At 42.9% G+C, this 25116-nt stretch overlaps 1 protein-coding gene across 2 annotated transcripts; it reads left to right on the top strand.

Annotated features, from left to right (window-relative positions):
- Positions 1 to 1868: 1868 nt before the first annotated feature.
- On the top strand, positions 1869 to 16652 carry egln2 (egl-9 family hypoxia-inducible factor 2). 2 transcript variants are annotated; one of them, XM_084559246.1, is made up of 6 exons: positions 1869 to 2581; positions 3235 to 4732; positions 13261 to 13380; positions 13602 to 13738; positions 14411 to 14478; positions 14610 to 16652. In XM_084559246.1, the coding sequence occupies exons 2-6, from the start codon at positions 3485 to 3487 to the stop codon at positions 14660 to 14662; spliced, it is 1626 nt and encodes a 541-aa protein (XP_084415372.1). In that variant the 5' UTR covers positions 1869 to 2581; positions 3235 to 3484; the 3' UTR covers positions 14663 to 16652. The 2 variants fall into 2 exon arrangements, with proteins under 2 accessions (XP_084415372.1, XP_084415371.1); XM_084559245.1 differs by having other exon boundaries at positions 14411 to 16652.
- Positions 16653 to 25116: the final 8464 nt, after the last annotated feature.

The raw sequence follows: 25116 nt of genomic DNA, 5'->3' as shown, positions 1-25116 counted from the left end.
GACAACTTATTTTAAAAAAAAATAATAAAAAAAACTATGTTAGGTTTTTGGATGGTTTATGTATCGGCCTTAACTCCAGCTGTTTACATAGACACTAAATAAAATAAATCTGATAGAGTATTGACGTGTAAAGAGTGTCAAATCTGCTTTAAATGTGCCAAGATTCACATACAGTGGCATTAACACATCATTGTATGTGTTTGCGTTTGCATAAAGAGCATACCTACATGCGTACCTGCTGACACGATCCCCCAGCCCTTAACATTCACGTGCCTGCTGCCCAGGTCCGTCTGTAGGCTGAAATTGGACTGAGTTGAAAGCAAAGGATGGATGTGACGTGCCAGTGTTATGTCAATACACTGTGTCCCTAATCCGTCAGGGTGAAGCACTAATCCAGTGCCCTAACCCACCGGACCTGACTTCACTGCAGCACATGACCTCATTTCCTCTGTAAACATATAGGTGGACAATGATTCGTCTAATGTAAGCAGAGTTTGTGAGCCTAGGGTTTAGTGCAGAGGTCAGAGGCCTGATATCACGGGTGCATCAACGGACTTATGAATGCTGAACTCTCTATCCTCTAATAACTACATCTTTTAGAGCTGGAGTGCAATTTGTGAAATAATAGAAATGTGTGAGCCGAAATAGACTTCTGCTTAGTCAGTTGTCTTTTTAATATTTCTGGTTCTAATAGGCCCTTTTATTGCAATATTGGACTATCTGTGTTTTCACTCTGACAGGAGGATGGATCTTGATTTGCTCTCATTTCTCAAACGAGGCTCTATTCCCATTTCAGTACAACTTTTTGTTCATTGAACATAAATACAAAAAGATTTTGTCACGTTCACATTAATTTACAGATAGTAAAACACAGCTAGTTTCTCTCTGGTATAAACAGTGTGTATGTGCTGGCTCTGAATATACACATAGGACCATATATGTTTGTAGACCAACACAATTTATGCTATTTTAGCTGTTTAAGTGTATTAAAGTCACAATTAGGGGATTTTATATGAAAACGGTTGTAATTCCTACACCTTCCCTCGTATCTGGATGTGAATATCCTCAAATTAAAGCTGAAAGTCTGCACTTTAAGCCCATATTCATTGTACAACTATAACCTGGATAGGTTTTGGTAAACAGTTGAAGCAACAGAAACTGTCAGGATTTCATATATTTAAAACCCATTCAAAGATTACCTAATTGTTGTTATTGCGAAATCCACTGTTTCACATAAACTATTTGATTTAAAAAGTCATTATGGTAAAGAATTAACGCTGAGCTTGTCGTAACTAAGGTTGCCATGATTTTTAGGCCTTAATGCCATGACGGTAAAACTAAACAAGATTAAACAAGAGGTATTAATCAAGCACAGTATGCCTGTGAAGGTGATATGATATGATATATCCAAAACACAAGAGAAACTGGAGAGTTTCTTGAATACGTTTGGCCCCTCAAGCAGATATTTACCTGTACCTCGAGGAAACTACAGTCATAACAGTTTCCTCCGACTAAGTATGTGGTCGGTAAGACAGTTTGTGATGGGAAACACCCACACATGTTCCTATTTACCCCAGCTCAACCACTGGTCTTTCAGAACAGAAGAAGCTATACTTGGATGAGGGGTTTTTTTGGATTTAAAAACGCAACATCCTGCATTTTGTAAAGCATTGAATCTACTAAACTGTGCGTTGTTTAATGTTTTTTTTTTTTTTTTTTTTTTTTAAAAAAACATTGCCTAACTACAAATGGGTATTCTTGTACTTGACTTAATTACAAATTTAAAATTTTTACATTGTATGCAACTTATACTTCAGTTTCACTAAAGACAGAGTTTGTACTTTTTTTTTGCGCCAGTGTTTCAACGATAAAATCATGAAAACGTCTGCAGTCATATAGATTTATTAATCAAACCTTGCATAAAATTATATACCCTGGCTTTACATACAACATTTAAAATCTCCAAAATAAAGCATCAATATCCTGCGTCTGTCCACTTTTACCTTGTGGCATTGCTGCTTTTACTCAGATACGTTTATAAGTGTGTAAGTAGGCCGCAGAAAGCCGTCTTGCAGAAAGACGGTTTCAGGTCTTCATGTGTGCTTGCAGGATAACCTCCACCCTATATATTCATCTCAGGCATGGGGCGGTTTCTGTTAACGCAGCTGAAGGTCGGCAGTAGTAGTAGCGAGCGGTCACATGGTGTGCATGCATGTAAATAACAGGCGGGAGTAGAGAGAGAGAGAGAGGGAGAGAGAGAGAGCAGTGGAAGGAGGAGGAGGAGGAGGAGGAGTGGGGGGAGGCAGACAGAAACTGGGGGCGCCCGTCGACACAACGGGGAGCGCTTTTTTTGGTGATCGAGGGGTCCTTGAGCGGCTCCGGGCATCTCCCCTCGTCCCCGCGTTGCGTTGAACGCGTCGTGCCCGGCGTTGGCTGCCGTCACCATCTGGGTATTATTTATAACCGACAAGAAAATTGGATGGGACGCGCACACGGGCAAGACAATCCCGGAAATAACATGCGTACTCTCAGCCTGTCACGTACGCTCGCCGAGGATTTGCATTGCTGTAGGCTGCACTAGGTAAGAGAGAGGACCGTGGTGTGCCGGAGAGTTATTTTTTTTTTCTTTTTTTCTTTTCTATATATATATATACATATATATAAACACTAGCTTTTACCACACTATTAGCCGCATATATAACTTGTTTTACGCTTTTAAACGTGCGTTTTAGGTAAATCAGTATATTGTATATTGATCTGCTCAAATGCTAAGAAGGGACCTAAGTAAGAGGAGGCTCCTAAGTTTGTCATCAATAACAACATATAGACGAAATATGAGCAATTTAATGTTTAATGTGAATCCAAATTGGGAAAGCTTATATTTAAAGTAGAAATGTTTACTAGTCTAGTTTCTGACTTTGGTTTATAGCTACTGTAAATGCATGAGGAAAAGTGAGTCATTCATTAGAAAATTATTAAAACTGAGGAATAAACAAACCTGCTCATCTTAATTTAGTTCTGCCCAATGTTATAAATTACAATATTGTTTATAGACTACAGCCCTGTTATGGCACTGTTTCCTTGACCCACTTATGTTTTCATTAGGTCTGCGATAGCACTGTATAGCCAGGCGTTTATATAAATATTATAGATTTATTCGCTTGAACTCGATGTGACAGGTGGTCTGCACTGTGCTATTCTTAGGCCTAATGTGGATCATTTTACTCTCCACAGACATCCAACACTGCCCCAAAATGTTTATAAGGCGGACGCAAACAAACACTCAGCTTTACGGTATTTAAATGCGAGCAATGGGCCAAATAAAAAGAAGCAGCAGCAGCAGCAGCAGAAGAAGAAGTAGAACGAGAGGACTTGGACATGCAACTTGCAGTGACTGTGCTCTTCGTCAGAGAAAGCCGCGGCTCAGCTAGAAAATGAAGCGAGGACGTGTGGTACGTGCGCATCCAGCAGATGACGAGATGAAATGGAGAGTTTGGGACAGACGGACCTTTTAAACCCAAGCTCCTCCCGCGGATCCATCGCTGTTGCAGCCTCGCAAGACAGAAGAGCGACAAGCCAGCAGCTAGTCTGTGGACCGGCAGAGATTCACCACACGTACCGAGCGGACATGGGGCTCAACGGATTCTGCGCGGCGCCGGTCGGGAGTCCGACGGCCGCGGAGTTACTGGCGGGTCTGGCTTCTCAAACCGACTCCCCTGGAATCACTACCCCGACGAATATGGCCAAAACCGGCGTGCCCCTCTACAACGGCGGGGTGGTGTCTCCCTCCGCCACTGTGGAGGGGAACCACGCAGGCGTTTTGGCGCACACGCCCAACGGATACCCTGCACAAGTAAAGGGGGTGGAGGGCCAAACAACTGTAGGCCACATGTACCCCCTCACCAGCAGAGCCTGTCTGGTGGAGAACGGAGACCGGACTGCTCATGAGAAGTGTCCTTTATCAGTGAGGAGGATCAATGGTGACCTGAAAGCAAGGCAGGCACAGCAGCAGAAGAGAAGGGGTGGAGAGAACCGGGACGTGGGGTCAGAAACTCTTAATGGCTCCATAATAGGGTCACCCGGGTTAGGAGGCTCCGTGGAGCCGGTTATTGTGTCAGGAGACTCAGACTTTAAGAGGAGGAGGCTGATGGACGGAAGTGTTGCTAACCCGTCCTCAGAGGCCTCCAGGGTGGCCCGAGCAGTCGCCCCCGTCACTGTCAACTGCAGCAACAGTTCCCATAGCAACCAAACAAATCCTTTCAGCCCTCTGGTCCCTTATACCAACCAGCACAACGGACATAAGGTGGCACCCTCAGGCCCACCAGCTGCACGCAGCCAGACCTCCCCCTGTGGGGTAAACGCCATCGTCACCGCACCGCCTCCTGCAGGGACCGGCTGGTCAGCCGAACGCATAGCCCAGCAGCTCATCATCCCCTGCATGAGGTCCTACGGCATTTGTGTGAAGGACAACTTCCTGGGCCCCCAGCTTGGCGGCAGGGTCCTGGAGGAGGTGGAGGTGCTGAACCGCAGCGGGAAATTTCGGGACGGGCAGCTGGTGAGCCAGAAGAGCATCCCCTCCAGGAGCATCAGGGGCGACCAGATCGCCTGGGTGGAAGGAAAGGAGCCCGGGTGCGATAGCATCGGGGTGCTGATGGCTCACATCGATGAGGCCGTCATGTACAGCGCTGCCAGTGGACAGCTGGGGAACTGTGTCATCAATGGGCGCACTAAGGTGAGTGGAGACGCCGGGTGGGGTTGGGGGTGAGGGGTTTTCAAGCTGCATTCCAGGGAAAACAGAAAAAAAAACACTGTAGGAGCACTTGTCTGATGACGTCATTTGAGTCGGCTGGTTGATTGGTTGTGTCTTGTCTGCTTTGCTTTATCTCTGCGTCTGTAATGCCGACATATGGGTAGGCAAACACACTCACGCCACACTGTCAGGAGTGACGTCGGGATGAACCCTGTTTCTGGCTGCCGTCCCCTTAACTTGGCCCTCCGTCTTTTAGCCCCTCTGCCTGTGTAATGTTGCCCCTCTCCCTGTCTTCATATTTCATACAAAGTCAGCTACAACATAAATAAAAAAAAAAAAAAAAAAGAAAGTTCCTCGGCCATCACTTTATCACTGTTAACATTTTCTCAGTTTGACCAGCATGGCAGAAGAGCGTTTGTTTTTGTTTCCTTTATCTGATATCTCATGTCACGTGAGTCGCGTGTGTTCTCTTTATTTCACTGTGACCTGGCTGTGTGCACCAGTCTCTCTTTTCCATTGATATTTTTCAAATGCCATGCACCAATTACCAAAAGTGCGTCCCCTAAACACAGTGAAACACTTCCTCTGTTACATGGAAAAACATTAGAATACAGCGAAAGACCGTCACAAGTAACTTCGTCTGGCTTTCTACCTGTGCGTGTGTGTGTGTGTGTCTCTGTGCTCTGTATTCTGTCACCATGATTGTGTTTTGTCAGGATCTAAGTTCATGCTCCTTATCGGCAGCGAGTTAACCATTACACACCGGTCTAGACCGTTAAACAGCATGTACGCAGTGTTTCAGCAGCTGCTGGGTTCTGTCAAGATTTACGCACGTTTAGTTTTTTAAATTTCAGTCGGGAAGAGGCCATACTGATAGAAATGACGAAATTGAGCGTGAAATATTAGTTCTCCGAGACAGTTTCACACATGTTCAAACTGTAATATGCCATGGGGGACATGAGTCCAGGAGGGCTCTTGATGCATACCGTGTCTAATCAGATCTGAGGAGTAGACACACCGGTACGGCTCCCCATGGGAAAATTAGGTGAAAGCTGCTACCAGCAAGCTGGCACTCTCAGGTTTACTTCTGCAGTCTTTGCTTAATCGACGGAGCCGTAAATGAGACTTTTTAGTAAATCTAAATGAGAAGTATTTATATGCCATGACAAAATGATCACACAGAATTTGTTGAACATTACCCCCGATCAGCAGTCATGTGTGAGGTTTGTCTTTCTTTCTAACTATCAACTCCACGTCTGATATACCCTGCAGTATGTTCCCCGCCCTTTGCCCCACAAACTTGTTCACCCCATCTGTTTTACACCACACATAGCACACTGCCCTGTGTGCTCGTCTAGTCATTTACATAATCTTGAGGCAGTGTTTAAACAAGGGCTCTTGGGCCTGCTGCACATCCGACTCTGCCTGAATGCGCTGCTTCCACGCTACGTCTGAAAAGAATTGCCAACAAATCTGTAAAGACACTTCAGCGTAACAGCTGAGCAGCGTACTTCATTTTTCAAGCTTGTTTTTAATCCTTAAGTTTCCCCGGGAACTTGTGCCTACTGTCAGGTAGCATTCGACCGTGCGTCTCACTTATGAAAACATACAAAAGCCCCTCTTTATCTCTTTGACACTTTGAGATGCAGCTTCCTCGCGAGACTGAAGTGGATTTAATCTGCAGAAATTGATTGATCGTCAAAGGTGTCGCCTCAGTTCAGCTGGCTGTTTGGTAGAAAACGCAGCTCCGTAAAGTAGGAAACTGTCAAGCAGAAAACGCCTTGATGCCAAGGTCAGAAAACGGCGCCAGACGTAGCTGGCTGTGGTGGAACGGTGGACGAGTTTCAATAGATCGTTAGATTGCACTAATTTATTATACAGGATCTAATGCTGTGTCCTCTGTTGCCTGCTAATCTGTGCATTCTCTCTTATTTGGCACGATAAAGTCAAGTCATCAGCTGTTCCTGGGCGAGATCGCTCAATTTGCCCTTGGTACGTTGTGGAAAAAAAAAAAGAAAAGTTCCACGCCGCACAGTACAAAATGTCCTGGCTGGGCGTTCCTGTGGACGAGTGCACGAGACAGTGTAGAGGTGCAATGATGGAGTGTGCATGAGAAAAAGAGGGAGTGACGGGAAAGGAAAAGGCAGGAGAAACGGCTAGATAGAAGGTCACTGTCTTCTCCGTCTTTCGCCTCTTTTTCCAGCGACAGCTAACCCCCCACCCCAAAACATTATCCTTTTTTTTTCTACTCGTTTTTCCGCTTCTTGTCTTTCATTCTGACCTTCTTTTCCTTTCCCTTGCACTTTACTTTGCTCCCTTTCTCCTTATCAGCCCCTTGTTCGCTACTTAAGACAAAATATCTCTCCGCCGTTACCTTGGTAACAGGCCCATACAGAGCGGAGCTGCGCATTGTGTATGAGAGAGAGAAAGAGAGGGGCTGGCGATGCCCAAAATAATGCCTCACCAGCAGCGCGTAGTATGCCTGAACCCCCGTGTGCTGTACGTTAGCCCGAGCCAGGTTCCGCAGGCCGAGAGACAAACAATAGGAAGGATTACAGTGTTAACGACAGGAATCGTAATGCAGTTAAAGTGGCCCAAGGTGATGCTGGGAAAGCCTTCTGAGCACGGGGAATGAGATACAAGTAGTGAGAGCAGGGGGGTGGTGGTGGTGGACTGGAAGTGAAACGGGGGATAGGGAGCGAGGAGTGGGAGGATTGTGTCGAGCGAGCGGGAAGCGGCGATGCAGTAGAAGCTCCAGCATGACAAGAACGCCTGCTGCGCCACGCTATCCTTAGATGCCCCTCCTAGAACTCAGCAGTGCCACCATGCAGGCAGGAGCCGGAAGTCGCGCACTGACACTACTAACCACAAAGCTCCTAGCTAGTTATATGGCCTTATATGAATACATGATGGTGCTGTCGGTGACATAGTTTAGACGTGTTTATTTTGACATTCAGTTCATTGGCGCAGAACCCGGACTTATTAATCTGAATGCATCTCGGTGTGGTGGCGCAGAAATCTGTTCTTCACCTTCATGTTTTTGTTTTCCAACAGTTGATAAGTTACTTGAAAAACAGGAGGCTATTCGACAACTATTTGGGCCACTGATTATTTGTTCAGTTGTCTTCTAAGATGGAGATTAGATGCTTTTCTTTATTTTTATCACATTATAAATTCAATATCATTGTAGTTTGAACTGCTGGTCAGGTAAAATAAGCTATGTGAAGACATCATCTTTGAAAATAGGTTTACTTTTTTACTGTTTTCTGCCATTTTACAAACTAAACAATGAAGCTTTGAAGGGCAGTAATGAAAATAATCTAGTATTTAGTTCTACATTAAAATAATTTAAACTTACGATCGTATTTGACGCAGTAATGTGTTAGGACAAAACGCATTAGAAGTATTATGTGCATGCATAGACTCACACCTCCAGACACACACTCGTGCGTTGCTCCATCCTAATATTCGGCGGTGACTCATACATAATGAGAGCTATTGGGGCCATAGCGGGACTGACTCATATGGGCCGTGCACATTATCCCACCCTGACTTCTTGGTTTCCCGCTCACGGAAAAATTATTATGGCAATCTCATAAACGCTAGATGACTTTTATGAATGCTAACGTGATTGTGTTCCTAACAAGACGATTTATCCCCCGTTAAAAGAACAGACGGCGGCACCTAATCCGAATACGACGGCTGCTAAAAATTGCAAGTACCTCATCCCTTCCCCCCCCCCCCCCCCCCCCCCCCCCCCTTTCGCGTATCTGTGCAAAACATGTAGATATCATGCTGTCGGGCAGATGTCAGGCTTGCTAGTGCTGTGCTGATGTAATTCAGCATCAGCTGGAAGCTGATACGCCGTAACCTTAGCGGTGAAACGCAGCAAAATGCACCAACGTCCAAAACACATACACGCACAGATCGTTTTCTAGGTGAGCCTAAACCAGGCCAAGGTTGTTGTTATGCTGCAGTAAATCCATAAATCGATTAAGAGCCCTGGCAGATGTTTGACCAAAGTGTGGGTTATGATGTGCTCAGTAACAATTACAAATTCATAGCTTCATCTCATCCAGCTCCCTGACTTAACAGCGATCTCTTACACCCCTTTTCTTCTTATAAGGAGCAACAACCTAGAGGTGAATCTAGCTGAATAATATGCGATGATATGAACCAGGAAGGACAGCACTGATATACTGTAAGCTGGGAATGACTAAGCAGTTTATTATACTTCAGTTTAAGTTCACCCAGACATTTATCTCCTTCACTTCACTCAAAGTCAATTCGCCAGAAACTATTAATAATATACTGATGTCTATCACATCCTACGTTGTCTGGGCCGCTTGTGGGTAATCACCTATGAAAATTAAGAAAGACTGCTGCTCGTCATGTGGTGACTGGAACCGGTTTCAAAATCTTGGCTTAAAAGCATTAATCATGCTGTAGTGTCCTTGAGCAACAGCCCAGCCCTTCACACATTCACCGCCAAGGACTCCGGGACGTTGATGTATGTTTCTGTTAAGCCAGTCTTTTTGGTCCTTCTAATTCAAACTTTTCACAAGTTTCTTGAATTATATATTTTTGTTCAAGTCTTATTACTCTGTTTTCATTTACTATACTCAAAAAACAGATTATTAAACCACACAGCTACACCGCATACTTTTCCGACAAAGAAGTTCCTCTGGCGTCTTTGGTGGTCCTTTCACTGATCATGCAGATGATCTTCATTAAAGTCTCGTGGAAGTCGGTGCTGAGTTTAAACTGGACACTGATCCACAGTCCTGCAGTTGACAATTCGCAATAGAAGCAACTTTAATCTACACATAGAGAAATTTGTAAAGAAGGGTGACAGTACAGTCTATTACTGTAATGATGTGACACACAGAGCATATTCCCCTGGGAAACATTTTAAATGAAACATTCAGAACAACCACCAAAAACAATTTCTGCCTCCAAACATTTCCTCTGTGTTTTCTATCATCGCAGACTACCAGCAACAACTTCTTCGTTGTTTTAACCCCTGCCTCACACACACACACCCACACACGTGCACACACACACAAACACACGCTATCTCTCTTTCTCCTTGCCACGCAGTAAAGCCTGTATTTGTTCAGCTTTATCTAGTCCCTCAACCCTCTCTCCACCATCATTCCTCTTATCGGAATATGCATGCGGCATTGGGGTATATTTGTGTACAGCCTGTTCCGCCTGCTCGGCCATCACCTTGACAGCACGGGTATCTAACCCGGGGCCGCCATTAGGGCATTAATGCCGGTACCTGGCGGACAGGTGTTTGGTGCCAATTAAACTTTAACTCAATGTGGGCGCAGATCTCAGCAGAGATGAAGGAGCGAGGAGGGACGAAATGACAGATAGGATCAAGACGTGCTGCGTCAGGCTGCGTGACCGAGTATTGTGTGTGTGTGTCTAAACTGCTGACAGGAAGAGGCTGAAACAATGTGGACTTTTTATGAAACCTGATGGCGTAGTAGGGATGAATTTGTTTTTCTTAACCGTCCTCCTGAATTATATTGTCATCTTGTGTAAGCTTTGCTATAGATGTTGTGTATATTCATGTGAAGTGTTTATGCTCCAGGCTAGGGCTGAGTTGTCTGGTGTGGCATAATGCATGTTAATTGTGGTTGATTACAGTTGCTCAGACCAGATTGAGAAAAGCTATTTGCTGGGACACACTTCCTCTGGTACATGCACACCCAAAATAGTCATTTGGGAACATATAGCAAAATTTATGTGTAGTTAATCTTCAATATTCATGATTCAGATGAACACAGACTGTGTGCCAGAATATCTGTCTGTCACAAAACAAGTACTTTTTTCATTTTAACCTTCGATATTTGTATTTTCTTGCAATAAAATACCATGATTGACAGATTTTACTTTCATGGCACCAGCATAACGGTGTCAAAGGTATATATTTCTCCATTGTGCATAACGGAACAGATTCTCATGTGCACAAAAGGGCACCCATCCCCACGAGACAGAGCATCAGCTGTTAACAGCTTGGTATGAGATCAGCATCGGAAGGCGACCTGACAGTGACGGCGGTGTGCTAAAAGCAGAGCCTGGTATATTTTTCCGCCACGATGATGCAGGGTCAGCGGAAAGGGGTCCTGAGGGGTACCTTACATATTTGCTCTTAGTCATCTCAGTTCAAAAACAAGATGATGAGTTGGAACGAAAAAAAAAAAAAAACATACAAAAAATCTGATAACTGAAATGAACGTAAGCTCTCTTCTCTTTATCTTCGCATCTTTTTTGGCATATTGCAAAGTTTCTTGGCAAGCTACTGCTGTTGGCATCCGTCCATTAGTGGAACGTCACACAAAAGGAACTGTTTATCACAATGCCTGCATGCACCTGCATGGCATACAAAGAGCTATTGGTGGTCAGAAAGTCCACAGTGTACTTTTACAGCGCTAATCAGTATTTCTTACAAAAACAAGAAAAGAGTTATTCATTCAATTCATTCACAAGTTAGTAACTAGCCAAATGTTTCCCTCGGGAATTGGTGGAGACACAAACTGAGCTAAAAGAGATGTAGCAGTTTTAAAGCTCATTTAGGGTACTGCGGGACATAGACGCCGTTACCTACGCACGTAGCCAGCGCAAGTGCGAGCCATTTAAACTTGTGCGCTCGTCAGTCTGGCTCGCTGTGTAAAAATGCCACCCAAACGCTGTATCTTTTTTGCCAGTCGGGTTCATTTTTGTTTCACTGCTTCACTTTCAAAAGTGGCGACTGAAACTTTGGCCGAAGATGAGTCATACAAATGTTTGTGTCTCCGAAACTCCTCATTAACCTTTACTGGAAAAAATCAAATCGAAAATCGCGGAGATGGAATTGCGCAGCCGGAAATACTAGAGCTGAAACATGCTGCTACCAAGCGGACCAATCACAGCTCTTGTGGTCTGCGTTGCCGCAGCGCATAGTTACATTTCTGGGGAGGTGTGCGTCAACTACGGCGCTAGGGTCTGCGTATGGTCTGCGCTGCTGCTGTGGCTTCTGCATCAACATGACGCAGAAGTCTGACGTAGATGTATGACTTTAAACGCAGCAGTGGTTCTGATGATCGTGATTTGTACGCACATTACTTCCCTTCGTCCACATTCAGTATGTTAATTTTGACGCAGTCGGCCTGCTCGGCAGTTGGAGGCCTTCAGGAAAAGGTCCGGAGGTTAATGAGCTCTGACTGCGAGCGCTGGCCGGTAATGAGAGCTGACAATGGCGACGGAGCGGAGTCACACACAGAACAACAAAACTCACTTGGCTGCGAATGTGCGGGGGAAACACCACAAGAGAAGGAGGAGGCCGGCGTGCGCTCTGACTGAAGCCCTCCTACGCAAAGAGCACTGTCGCTTTTAGACGAGTTTCACAAACACAGCGAGGACAGGTGCGTTCGTCTTCAAAATCTGTGCGAGCGGTCTTTGATTTCCTGCGGGTTGAGACGCTCACGCTGTAGTACTAGAACTAAAACGATAGCGTCAGGGAAGTCAGATCGATACTGCAGCAGTGCAGAACCTGCACGAACGATCATATCCCACCGCTGAGCTGAAGTGATGCATGGACTCTTCTAACTACTACTTTCCATGCTGAAAAATCAAAGTCAAGACAATGACAGTATCTTCTTTTGTTGTCAACTTGGATAGATACTAGGGAGGTTATTACTCTATAAACTATATCATCACCCAGCATCTCTCTCTGGCAGCAAAAGCTGATGTCAGTCCGTGAGTGAGTGAATCAGCTGCAGACTTTCTATCAATACTGAAGAGACAGAGAATCAAAGCTTATTACAGCCAGAGGAGACAGTTGGGGAAACTATTTACTCCTGCCTCAACATGAGCCCGTTCTTGGGGATCGTACTGATATGTCATACTGTCATAGTCTCGTCGTCAGCTCGTTTTGATCTCGCCGCAGTTCAGTGTTTTACCGTACCGTGCATTTGCAGTCACATGGTCTCGTAGTGGCCCCGGTCTGGAATGTGCATTGAATGAAGCTTTCACGCAGGTCTCAGTTCCCTCGGACTCCCCAGAGAAAACACTGCTCTCCTGCTTCACAGCCTCCAACACTCAGACGTCAAGCAGGGGAAATACCAGCGTGAGACCATTGTTTGAAAATGGATACTGTATCTGCAGATCATTTCTTAGCCGGGAACAACGGCTGAACTCTGACATATTTCTCTGCTCTGTGTACAGATGGCATTATGGAAAGTTCAACTATGCAAATAGTCCCCCCTGTTAAACAGTTTACTGTGGAGCAAAGGGGAAAGAAAGTCATTTATGTCTTCCACTCGCTGGCTTAAATTTGAATTGAGACCGGCAGGCGCATCCCTCACACTGTCCTGTCTCTGCTTTGCAAATAAACCAGGATACGATTCACATTTTAAGGCCGACTACAGAAAACAACCTGATTAAGAGAATAAAGTCATCTCAAACACATGGACGAAGGTGGACACAAACACAAGACTGATCGTTCTTTCTGTTTCTAGGCCATGGTTGCCTGTTACCCAGGTAACGGTGCCGGTTACGTCCGCCATGTTGACAACCCCAACGGCGATGGACGCTGCATCACATGTATCTACTATCTCAACAAGGACTGGGACGTCAAGGTACGGCGACATCTTGCTAATCTAAGCTTAAATGTACTGTAACCTGTTGTGGTGTAGCTGCTTGGCCCTTCAGGTAAGCCTCCTTTTAAAGGCAGCTTAATTCCATTTTTCAAGTAGCTTTGCTAAGCGCTAAAATGTTAAGTGCCACAAAGACGACAAAAACACGCTTAACCTCGGGGATTACAAATGAGTGACTCTTTTGTGTTTACTTGTCTTCATAGGAACAAGGAGGGTTGCTGCAGATCTACCCTGAAGGCAAAAATGTGGTAGCCAACATCGAACCTCTGTTTGACCGGCTGCTCATCTTCTGGTCCGACCGCAGGAACCCACATGAAGTCAAGCCGGCCTACGCTACTCGGTGAGTATTTCTGAACTGTATATACAGCACATAAACACAGGTTTGTGTAAGTTGTGTAAAGCACAAAGAACCACCTCCAACTTTCTCCTCTTTCCTGCTTTAACTGCTTCAACAACTTGTTCAGGGATTCTTGCATTCTCATACTTTTAATGAGTCGCTGCACAAATAGACACTCGTATAGGGAGACTCACTTCTGCTGAAGTCACCTAGATGCTCACAGGCGACAAACCTCACCTTACCTCTCCTCACGATCTGACTGTTGGGGCGGAGGGGGGGGGGGGGGGCGAGGTGGGGCCGGAGGCAGGAAGTATGTGTTTCCTGAGGAGGTCGGTGGGAGGGAGTGGGGAGGAAGGTTCGATTGCAGGACTCGTGCTGGAGAGGCTCAGACATGAGAGACAGGAATAAACAACACAGCCCCACAGGAGGGATGAGAAGCTGTTGAGATGAACCCTTTGCTGCCCGGGACAGTCGTCACTTATTGCACTAAGACGTGTATCGAGATGTTGTTTGCAATCCTTTGTGGGTTGGATTTATTTATTTATTTATCTTTTTTAGGGGATATTTAAGGATGATTTGACTTTAAAGGGAAATTTTGGCCCAAACCTGACCTTAGACCAATGAAACAATATCTAACTTTTGAGTTTTTAAATCTCTCCCTGTTGTGTCTTGCAGCTATGCCATCACAGTCTGGTACTTTGATGCCAAAGAGAGAGCGGAGGCTAAAGAGAAATACAGACTGGGTAAGCCTCTTCATATTGAGTTTAATGTCAGTTGCACTTTTCAGGCCGTTCATACACTTCATTGCTTTTCTAATGTGATTTAATATTACAAGTGACTAATACTCTTTACCTCTGTTTCTTTGTGTCCATAGCAACGGGACAGAAAGGGGTTCAAGTGCCTGTCACTCAAAACAGCAGGACATAAGTGTCGTCTAATGTCCCGGAGAGCACTCTCAGAGTATTATGTGCCTTCCTCAACCGCTAATGGACGCTGCGATCACAAAGGGAGACACCATCAAACTGTCAGTCACCGCTGCGGCTCCGCGCGTCGCTCTCGCTGAGCGTCAGCTGTCAGATTCACGTCACGGGCATCTGATGTAACGCTTTCCTGCCACATGATCGGGGCTGCTGATCGACGGTGTGGCACAAATATAGAGCACAGCGGACGGGGAATTGCGTGGCCGGGAGGCGAGATCCGAAGATGGAAAAATAACTCCGGCGTCTCACTGAATCACCTGTGCGGACAGCTAACCGATAAAGAACAAACTCCTTGATGTTATTTCGTCGCAGTTTTGCCCGCTCGGTTGTCAGTGATGCTGTGATCCTTTGAGACATCGATGTTTTACTCTGCTCTGGTGTCATTTTCAAATTCAAACACAAGGAGCATATTTGATGATAGTGGTGGGGGGGAAAAGGGGCAGAAGCATAAAGTATAAATCAGCGCCCTGATATTCCCTATTTCCCCTCGTCTGTGATGTCGTCCCCTTGTCTCATGATGTCAACGAGTGTGTATGTGTGGTCAGTGTAAAAAAAAAATAAAAGGCAGAAAAGAAATCAGCCCCGGCGAGGCACGAAGTGATTGGCGTCCAGTGGAAAGTTGCCCCGTGGCCCTCGTTCAGTCAGCCCTGGCACAAGCACTAACCCTAAACATTACAGTGATCTACCCACAGGTTATAATCAGTGCATGAGGCCAACTCTACACTGTAGTTTCACTCTTTATAGCACACTAAAGTAGAGTTCACAGAGTATTTCAGGCTCAGAATAAAGTTATAATCATTTGCCTCAAGATGTTAGAGCAACAAAAACACTGAGACTCCAGCATGAACATTTTATTTTTATTTTTTGTAGTAGTAGTAGTAGCAGCAGTGCTTGCAACCGATTTTCAAGACTGAACTGAAAGAGTACACAAGGCTTTTCTGCGTTCTTGACGATGTGCAGCGATCTCTCTTTCTCTACGACTGAAACGCGCGACTCGCGCCCGAGACAAGAGGCGAGCCGGGCGTCGAGTCACAGGGGGTCAAAACAGGGTTTGAAGAGTGTGTTTTGTGTGTTGCATATTTGTGTGCGTGCTTGTGCGTGTGCTCATGCGGCTTGGCTCTCACCCCTCCTTAACGAGACGGGCTCAGCTATGTCGAAGCTGTTGGAACAAATTTACGTAAAAGAGACACACAAACAGAAAACTTGGATAACAACAGCTAATTACAACAACAAAAAGAAAAGACCATTTAAAGTATAAAGCACAGAGTTAAGCATACACTGTATGTGGACTGCAGGATGAAACGTGCCTGCTCGTGTGTGGGATTGAGTATTTGCGTGTAAACGTGTCCTTGCACATGTATGTGACGATTTCCACTGTCTTGACGAGTGTCGCAGGTATTGTCTCAGTGTCTGTTGGACTGGTTAAAGAGAAGGTTATTATTTTATTTTTTGTTTTGTTTTTTGTTTTTTTTTGTTTTTTTAAAAAGCACTTTATTGTTTAAAATGCCATGCGTGAATGAAAAAGAAAGTATAACAAAAAATGTAGATTAATGCCTTTATGCTGTGGATAATATGATCATTCAAATGCAATAGAAACTAAAACAATGAGAACAAATGGAAATTGTTTGCCTATTTCTTTTTCTTTTTTTTTTAAGTATTTAATTAAAACCTGTCTGCTTTTGTACACAAGAAAAATTGTAATTGATTTACTGGGGGAAAATAAACATGGAATTCAATTTAGATCACACTTTAGACCAGTATTGGCCTCGCTCCATGCTAAATCAACTGGAGAGTGCAAGTTCTTTGGGTTTGTTTTGACTAAAAATGTGCCATGACAATCTCTTATAAAGTCTTTCAGAAGAGTTATTATTAATTCACCAAAAACTGTTTAAATTGGAATAACTTTCTTGTCTGTAAATAAAGCTGACACAGATCAATAAAAACTATTTATAGTAGCTTTTTAGTCATTTTAAAGTAGATGCTGAGTTGACATGTATGCCAGGAAACGGCTGCATTAGAAACGTCACCACCGTTATTAATAAACCTTCAGTTCTCACAGTCATTTCACACAGCTATACTGACATACAAGGTACTTTATCTGTGGCTTATAATGATAAACAGATCTGAGATGAATGATTACCCGTATATCCTAAAATTTGTGCTGAAAGGTTGATTCTTATATTCGGTTATTACAGTACACAAAAAACCCTTAGTACACAGGAAACACATCAAATTCTATTTCCCCTCATGACTCATAACGTTTGCAGTAACTAATAGCTTGCCGAGAGCAGAGACCGCAAGTTCTGCACAACAGATTAAATCATTAGAGACAAACCATCAAAGTGGGTGCGCCTGACTGCGAGAACGGTTTCTAAACACACACGCACACTCACACACACTGCCGTGGCATTGTCTCCTGTTAGCCGATCCTGGCTTTTATGTGATTGGACCCGCAGCATCAGAAGGATGGAGATCCACGAACAGACTGTGCTTTTTATTCCTCCCGTCTGACTGATAGCTGCAGATTATTTGGGGCAAAACTCGGAAATCTGTTGAGGGTTAAGCGGCCGAGCATTTTTTTTCATTTCCGCGGGATTTGGTTGGATTCAGGGTCAGACTGGAATGTTAAATTGAGAGACAAAGAACCAGGAGGATATTGGGGGAATCTGAACATTTGCAATAAATGCCTGGAGTGGTGTCTGACCTGCACATGACTGACGATGGGTCGGGGGCTCACACAGTTGCTCAGAAGATAAATGACACTGAATTAAATTAATAACAACTACATATTCAAAGTAATTTTTTACAATATCCCAAATATCTTGTATGGTAACTAAATATGCCATATTTGATTATCTCAAATAATACATTTTGGCCCTGATCTGTATTTGAAAGTACTAATTTTGAAGCATTTAACTTAAAGAAATGTCTATTGAGTCAATATGCATTGACAAATAACTGGTGGTTTAGGCTTATACGTCAATATGGCGGCGTAGATACGGCGACAGTGCAGAGCATACGCCGACCCTAGCACCGTAGCTGACATGCAGCTCCGGAGACATGTAACTACAGGCCAGGCTATCCATATAGATAGAACACATCGAGGAAAGATTGACCGAGGAGGTTCGGATACATTCGTATGACTCGTCTTCGGTGAAAGTTTCAGTCGCCATTGTTGAAAGTGAAGCAGGAAGTGGAAACAGAAATAAACCAGACACAGCGCCGACTACCATTTGGGGGGACTTTTTACACAGTGTGGCAGACTGACGAGTGCACAAATGTAAATGTCCAGCGTAGGCTACGTGCATAGGTTACGGCGTCCATGTCCCGCAGTACTCTAAAAGAGACTTAAGGCAACACAACAGTGACTGAGGCTACAGGCTATCATTATCCATTCATTCATCTTCTGTAATCGTTTGTCCTGTGAAAGGTTGTGGAGGGTCTGGAGCCTATCTCAGCTGTCATCAGGCGAGAGGCGGGGTACACCCTGGACAGGTCGCCAGTCTATTGCAGGGCTAACACAGAGAGACAGACAAGCATTCACACTACGGCCAAGTTAGAAACACCAATTAACCTAACGAGCATGTCTTTGGACGGTGGGAGGAAGCTGGAGTGTAAGGGAGATAAGGGACTAAGGGCTAATTCATACATGGAGTACCTGGAGAGAACCCACGCAGACACAGGGAGAACTTGCCAACTCCACACAGACAGGCCCAGTCAGCCCATTTATAAAGGCTCATGGATTGCTATATTACGGACTGGTAATCAGTGGACACGCTTTTGGAAAAGTATTTTTTAAGGTTGCCACTAATATAAAGAGACAGCTGAATATGAATGCGGAATGCTAAATTGTTGTCAGACGATAGCCAGTAGGTTCAGACATTGCTGCTAATGCCAATCGAACATTTCCCGCTCCTGCAGCTTCACGTTAAAAAGATGTAACTCACAAAACTGCCAGTCCTTTTTTTCTTTTTTTGGTTGGTTTGGCTGCTGCACCCACGATTTCGTGACATGTCGCCAAATCAAACAGGACGGAAAATGTAGACACTGCACCTTTAAATGTTGATCCTGGCACAATGCTGCTTGTTAGACTGCATGCATTTCTGTACATCCACATTTAATACATACATTAAACGTACAGATTCGATTAAAGGTTAAAGCTGCACAGACAGATTTATAGTCACTAGGGGGCAGATGAGATTTCAGTACTTACACATCAAGCAAACGCGGAGTGGAACAGCATCATTACCTTTGCACTTTTATCTCTGTTTTGGTCTCCACCAGCAAAATGTCTGGGGTTTGCTAGCTAGACGTGATTTCTTTGCTTGCAAGTGTTGTCAGCTACCCGATTACTGAATGCGATGAACATATGAATATTTGTGTTTTTGTAAAATGTCACGTAAAAAGTCTGCCCAGATGTAAACTCTTACAAGAAACAGTATTATTTATGCAAAATCTATATTTCTTTACAATTTGAATCAGAAAATTAACAGCTTATTTTTTTAAGTTTCTAAATTCATTTTTTTCCAAATTTATAAACTTGTGAACTTCCTTTTCAAATGTGAACAAATGTCAAATTTGACCCATGGTACCATGTTATAATTTATCCCTGGTAACAATGACTAGCCCCCGTCTTAACTTTTCCAGCTTTCTCATGATTACAAGAAAGTAAATACTGATTAATTCATTAATTAATTAATATTAAGTGGAGAAACTGACTATTTTTATATAGTTGGACTTTGGACTATACTTGTGAGGTAACGTAATCATCTGGAAGCTATCACCTTTGATTCTGTGTAATTGTTTTGGACATTTCACTGTTTTCTCGTACTGATTATTCACTGAATGATTATTTGATTAACCCAAGCATTAATCACTGTACAGGGGACTTTTCAGCTCTATTGCTCGCAGTGACGTCATTTAATATTAATGTAGGACACATTGCAGACTGAGAGCACAGTAAGTACGAGCAAAGCCAGTTCACTTTGTTTAATACAGACACACAACAAAGGATTAAGCACACATGTCACCCTGACCCCTTATCATGCTCATGACGGGAAAACCGAATCCTCACAACAAGCTCCGCCAACGTAAATGACTCTTCAAAACACGCTGCTGCTGGCACACAAACACAGATGGTGCATTTAGACACACAACGTACGCAAGAACTACCTCGAGCTAATAAAATCTCACAGCCTGGTTCCACTCCTTCCTTAATATTCTCCATACTCATCAGGAAAACAACTGTCTCTGGATAAAAACAGCAAGGTCAGACGAACCGAGACAATGCACTTTGTGAGTCTGGAGCGCTCCTCCAGCTTCCTTGTCTGCTTTCCCGAGTCCTAGAGCCTGACCCAAACTACAAACCGACGCAAATGTAATCTGCGGGACTAACACACTTCTGTTTAATAGTAGACTTTAGGTTCTATATAATGCGGGCCTTTGTGTCAGGTTGAAGTCTGCATCACATTTAGGACTTTTCATTTCCAGATCTGGTTTTGTTTTGTATGCATTGATAACAAATGTATAAAAAATATAAAATATAAAAAGTCATAACAGCCTAGTTAAAAATAATGAAACTAAAATAAATCATATTAGACATATTGCACCTTTAAATTAAAACTTGCAGTCTATGCAATGGAACTGAAAACTTGTGTGACACATTTTAGAGAAAAAAAGATGAATATAAAAAAACTTTGAATAACTTAACTGCATGGAACGATGTGGAAAAATTATGTTGCCAACATCATGCTTTGGGGCTGCTTTTCTTCAGCTGGAGCTGGGGCTTTAGCGAAGGTAGGGGAAATCATAAACAGCTCCAAGTACTAGACAGTTTAGGTAGAGAACCTTCAGTTAGAAAGATAAAAATAAAGAAAATATTCACCTTTCAGCATGACCATGATCCAAAGCACACATCAAAATCAACAAGGTTAAAAAAAAAAAATGATTACAGCAATAAGAGATGATAGTGTTTTGGAATGGCACAGCCAGAGTCCAAATCTGAATCCTATGGAAAATCTGTGAGGGGAACTAAAGAGGGGCATAGACAGGAGATGACCTCACAATGTGGCAGATCTGGAATGTATTTGCAAAGGAGAGTGGGAAAATATTCCTATATAAAGATGTGCCGAGCTCTTATCCTAACAAACTTCTGCTGTAATAAAACCGAAGGGTTCTTTGGTTCGGGGATATGCACACTTATAATGAACCAGGTTATTCTAAGGTTTTTATTTATGTCATTTTATTCTTATTCCGTATAATTTTGGTTTTCAGTGGCACTGTATAGACTATAATGTTGTTTTAATGAATAGGAAAAGGTTCTGTTAAGATTTACAAATGTTGTTTTGCACAGAAATCTGCTGTTTATATCCACTATAGCTGTAAGAATTATATAGATGCAGTTCTGCAAGTTTCAGGCTTTTCCAATGGTTACAAGCACATGTACAATAACTAATCTTGAATAAAATCATCTAAAACTGGATCCAACTTTGAATAATTATGGGATCAAATAATAACTAAATAAGAACACATTTCACAACAAAACAAAAAGCTGAGGTTTGATCAGCAAATCAGTTCAAAGGAATTCCACACCTGCCACGAGCAAGTGTGTCGAATAAAGGGTCACATACTGACCTGACTTCTTAGAATTTGAGTGCGTCGTTTCCTGCTGCTTTGCCCTTTTATACAAACAGTGTGGTCAGCATAGTTTAAAACAACAACAAGGGAGATGTAAGATGAGGAGAATTTGCTCATGTTTTGCTGCAGAAGCTAAAGTCGAGTCTGACTCTATGAATCTGTTGCATAGGCTGAATATTTAATGTAGTCCAGGCTATTTCCTCAAGAGCATACAAAACCCTTTATGTGTTTGTATTTGTATGTAACTTACAAAAACAGTCACAGTTTTTTTTTTAGATTCACCCTCATTCATGTGGCAGCAGAAGTTATCGCAGCTTCATGGCAAATACCTGCTTGTTGCTGTCATCTCCCGCCACCTTGTGGTTTGTTTTCTACGTGACAACATAGGCCCACTTTGTCTTGTAGTGTCATGTTTAACCACCAGAGGTCAGCACCTCATATTTATTTTTTTTTTTTTAAAAACGGTGGCTTTTCACAATTTCGCTCTCTGTATTTATATTTTTCCTGGATTGACAGCAGTTAATGTTCATTTTTTCTTTATTGTGGTCTACAGAGACGGTTGTCGGACATAAAGCTGTGCTATTCTTTGACAGGGTTTGCAAATAGGGACTGTTGCAGTAACACTGTGTGTCACTCTCAGTTCTCATTGCTGATCTCTAATACAGGTTTATTAATGGCAGCAATGTGTTGCACCATTTTTCTTTAAAATCCATTTTTTTTCTTCAGAAGGTTTCCAAACGTCTTCTTTTGAGTCGACATGATTTATTTGTAAGCTGAAGATTTTTATACAGTGATTTAAATCTGGAAATATTCCAGTACAACTGCTTTTTCTTCATTTCGGTAAGTTTCTTTGTCCTGACTTGGCTGTCACGTGGCATTATTATTATCAGTGTTGTATTTTTTCTCCTTCATTTGTTGCAATTATTTCCCACTCTCTGCGTGTATAGTTTTTGCATCGCTGGCAGGCAGAAAATACGACCCAAATATTGGCTCCAAGTTACGTCTAATGTGGGATGTTTTTTTTTTTAATTGAAAATTATTCCCATCAAATATCATTGACAATAACATCTTTAATATATAGTATGCTTAAAATGACCTAAAGAAAATTGAACCACTTAATGTCAGTGTTATACAACATTAAGTTAATCCAGTCAAGTAGTTTTTCTAGTGATTTGTAGTGAAACCTTTGTGTTTTATGTAGAATTATTACAAAGCTGACACATTTCCACTCACCTGTGTACTCTCTGGGTGTTTCGTGTACTCTCTCCAAATCAGTCTCATTACTGAGTCAATGTCATTTGCAGGATATCGGTCCAGTGTAGAGAATGTAACACATCGCGTCTCTGGTTGTGTTGTTTTCCACTGAGCAAGCCTTCATGATGATTACCTGATAAACAAAACGAGCATGGGCTGTATAATTAAATCTGTGCCATTTATTCAGTTTTAGCAAGTACATTATAACATTTAAAACTAACTAACTAAAAATGAATAAGCCACACTTCTCAATTACACGAGTGCGGTTCACCCGACTGAGTCTGATGAGTTACAAATCCTGCTGAATACATATCAGGTTTCTTTTAGTAGTGAGTCAACAGTTCCATTTTCTGTATACTGATGTTCATTGAAGGCCGTTTGGCTGTGACGAAGCTGTCAGTGAGGATGTAAACAGGAAGGTGGCAATTTCCCTGCCATGAGCAGCGGGCAGACAATTAAGCCCTTTTTGTGCCTTTTCTGAGTGCTCTCTGGCTCTTGTGCTTAGACTACCCTCTACGTCTCAATAGTAAATGACACTCCAACATTTTCAAGAGGTGAGACGGTGAGGTGTGAAGTACTGTGGCAGTTCAAGAGATAGTGAACCGTCAGCAGCATTTTGATGAGGCCTCAATTTGCTGGAGTGTAAGAGAGAGTACAGTTCAAAGCACCGAACAAAACAGATGTTATGGCATCTGGTGTGTCAGCTTGTGAGGCCTTTTTAACTGACCAGATCATGGCCTTGAACATCTCTCTCTTTGGCATAACCCTCTTCGTAAGTGTGTTTTTTGTGTTTGATTTCAGTGTTTGCTGGGTTTCCTCACTGCCTTAGGTGCAGTAGCAATCCCATCAGTCATGGTGCTAGAAGGGACAAGGGACAAGAACAAGAGCATATGTCCAATAAGTCCCATGCTTGTCTCACATACTTCCTGCCATCCTGACTTATTGGACTGATGGGATTGCTGCTGCTTTGAAGGCAACGAGAAGGCCAAACAATCACTGAAATCACACACAAAAAAACCTAGAAATTCATTTAAGTAAGGCTAAGGTCAGAGCTATTATTAAGAGACAAATGCACAAAGTCTGGAAAGAATATTGATGCAGGAAGGTACATTTACAATATAAGAAGTCATGTTGGCAGGAGTGAAATATAGATCACAGTGAGACGAGAATGAATCTAATAACATTACTGAACAATGTCGGGGCTTGAACAAATATCCAAAGGGGGCACAAAATTAATGGCAGTGGTCGTGCACGTAAGTGAAATCCTTAAGTTGTACGCTCCCCAGGAAAAAAGTTTATGAATCAGTTACAAAAATAGTGCATTTATGTCATTTTTCTTGTCACTTTCTGGCCACAAAGTCTATTCTTAATATGTCTACTTCCATTTGGATGTTGTAAGGTGGGTTTTCTTTTCCACATAAAGCATCCTGTGGTCATTCAGCACTGTTGCCTTTTAAGCCCACATACATTATTTAATTGGAATTTAATTATGTTTTAATAAACAGCTAAAATAACATATAAAAATGTGTCCAAACATATGCGTACCTGATTGCATTCATATTTGTATACATGTCTGACTTTGTTAATGAAGACTACTGAAGGTGATGCCTTGGCAAGACCTGTCTTGGCAGGTGACAAAAAAATGCACTATTTCTGTAATTGATGAGACAGCATACTACTTAAAGAGTTCACGTTTTAATGCAACCTTCCTACAACCTGCACGCTTCCTGTGGGGACTAGTTCTAGTGGCACTAGCCCTTCACTGGCCCGAGCTCTTGCTTGCATACTCTTTTACTCTACTTCTGAAACATAAAAACAGGTCTGAATTTTACTACTTTCCTGGAAGTCATAGATGGAAATATCCATAAGCAATCTTAATGCAAAGGAACACAAAAAGCAAGGCGTATTGTATTATTTTTCCAGTGATTTTACAGGAATAACTGAATTACCAGATGATACACATGTTTGTGCTATCTCCCTCCAGGGCTGTGTTTGGCCTGTTTCTTGAGAGGATAAATCAACATGCTATCCTTTGTTGTTTATTTGTGTATTTAAAAAAATCCACATGCCATCATTGCTTCTGTCTTCAGAAATCAGCATCTGGTAAAGCACTTCAACCAAAACCAGAATACAACTTGTCTTGTGCTTGTACTTATTTCTGTTGTCTAGCCTCTGCAGACACACAGTCACTGGCAGTGCTTGTTGAAGTCTTGTCTTGCACTCATTCATAGTAGTTTATATGAAGACATCGGTAGTTTCCCTCTTCTACCACTAGAGGGAGCGCCCCCCTCAGTGAGCGCTTCTTTTAGAGAGTGAAAGACGGAAAGGGATGTAGTCTGTTTGTAGTGTACTGCTAAGAGGAAAGAATGGGGAAATCTGTCATAGTATACTGCAGCATATCAAAGTAAAGAAAGATAAAACCAATTCCCACAGAGTCAAAGTGTGACAACCTCCAATTCAGCCTCCTGTGAACTATCTTACCATAAAATGTTTGGATTTAAGACCAACATT

This window comes from Chelon labrosus (assembly GCF_963514085.1).
Source record: "Chelon labrosus genome assembly, chromosome: 13".
Classification (NCBI taxonomy): Eukaryota; Metazoa; Chordata; class Actinopteri; order Mugiliformes; family Mugilidae; genus Chelon; species Chelon labrosus.
The sequence above is the reverse complement of the archived record's forward strand: the minus strand, read 5'-3'. Positions and strand labels throughout refer to the sequence as shown.

What these genes read in the sequence shown, in the direction of transcription:
- egln2 (XM_084559245.1), top strand. Translation starts at nt 3,485, where the DNA reads ATGGAGAGTTTGGGACAGACGGACCTTTTAAACCCAAGCTCCTCCCGC. An exon ending in ACAAGGACTGGGACGTCAAG is followed by an intron (nt 13,381 to 13,601) that starts GTACGGCGACAT and finishes TTGTCTTCATAG; the next exon opens with GAACAAGGAGGGTTGCTGCA. An exon ending in AAGCCGGCCTACGCTACTCG is followed by an intron (nt 13,739 to 14,410) that starts GTGAGTATTTCT and finishes TGTGTCTTGCAG; the next exon opens with CTATGCCATCACAGTCTGGT.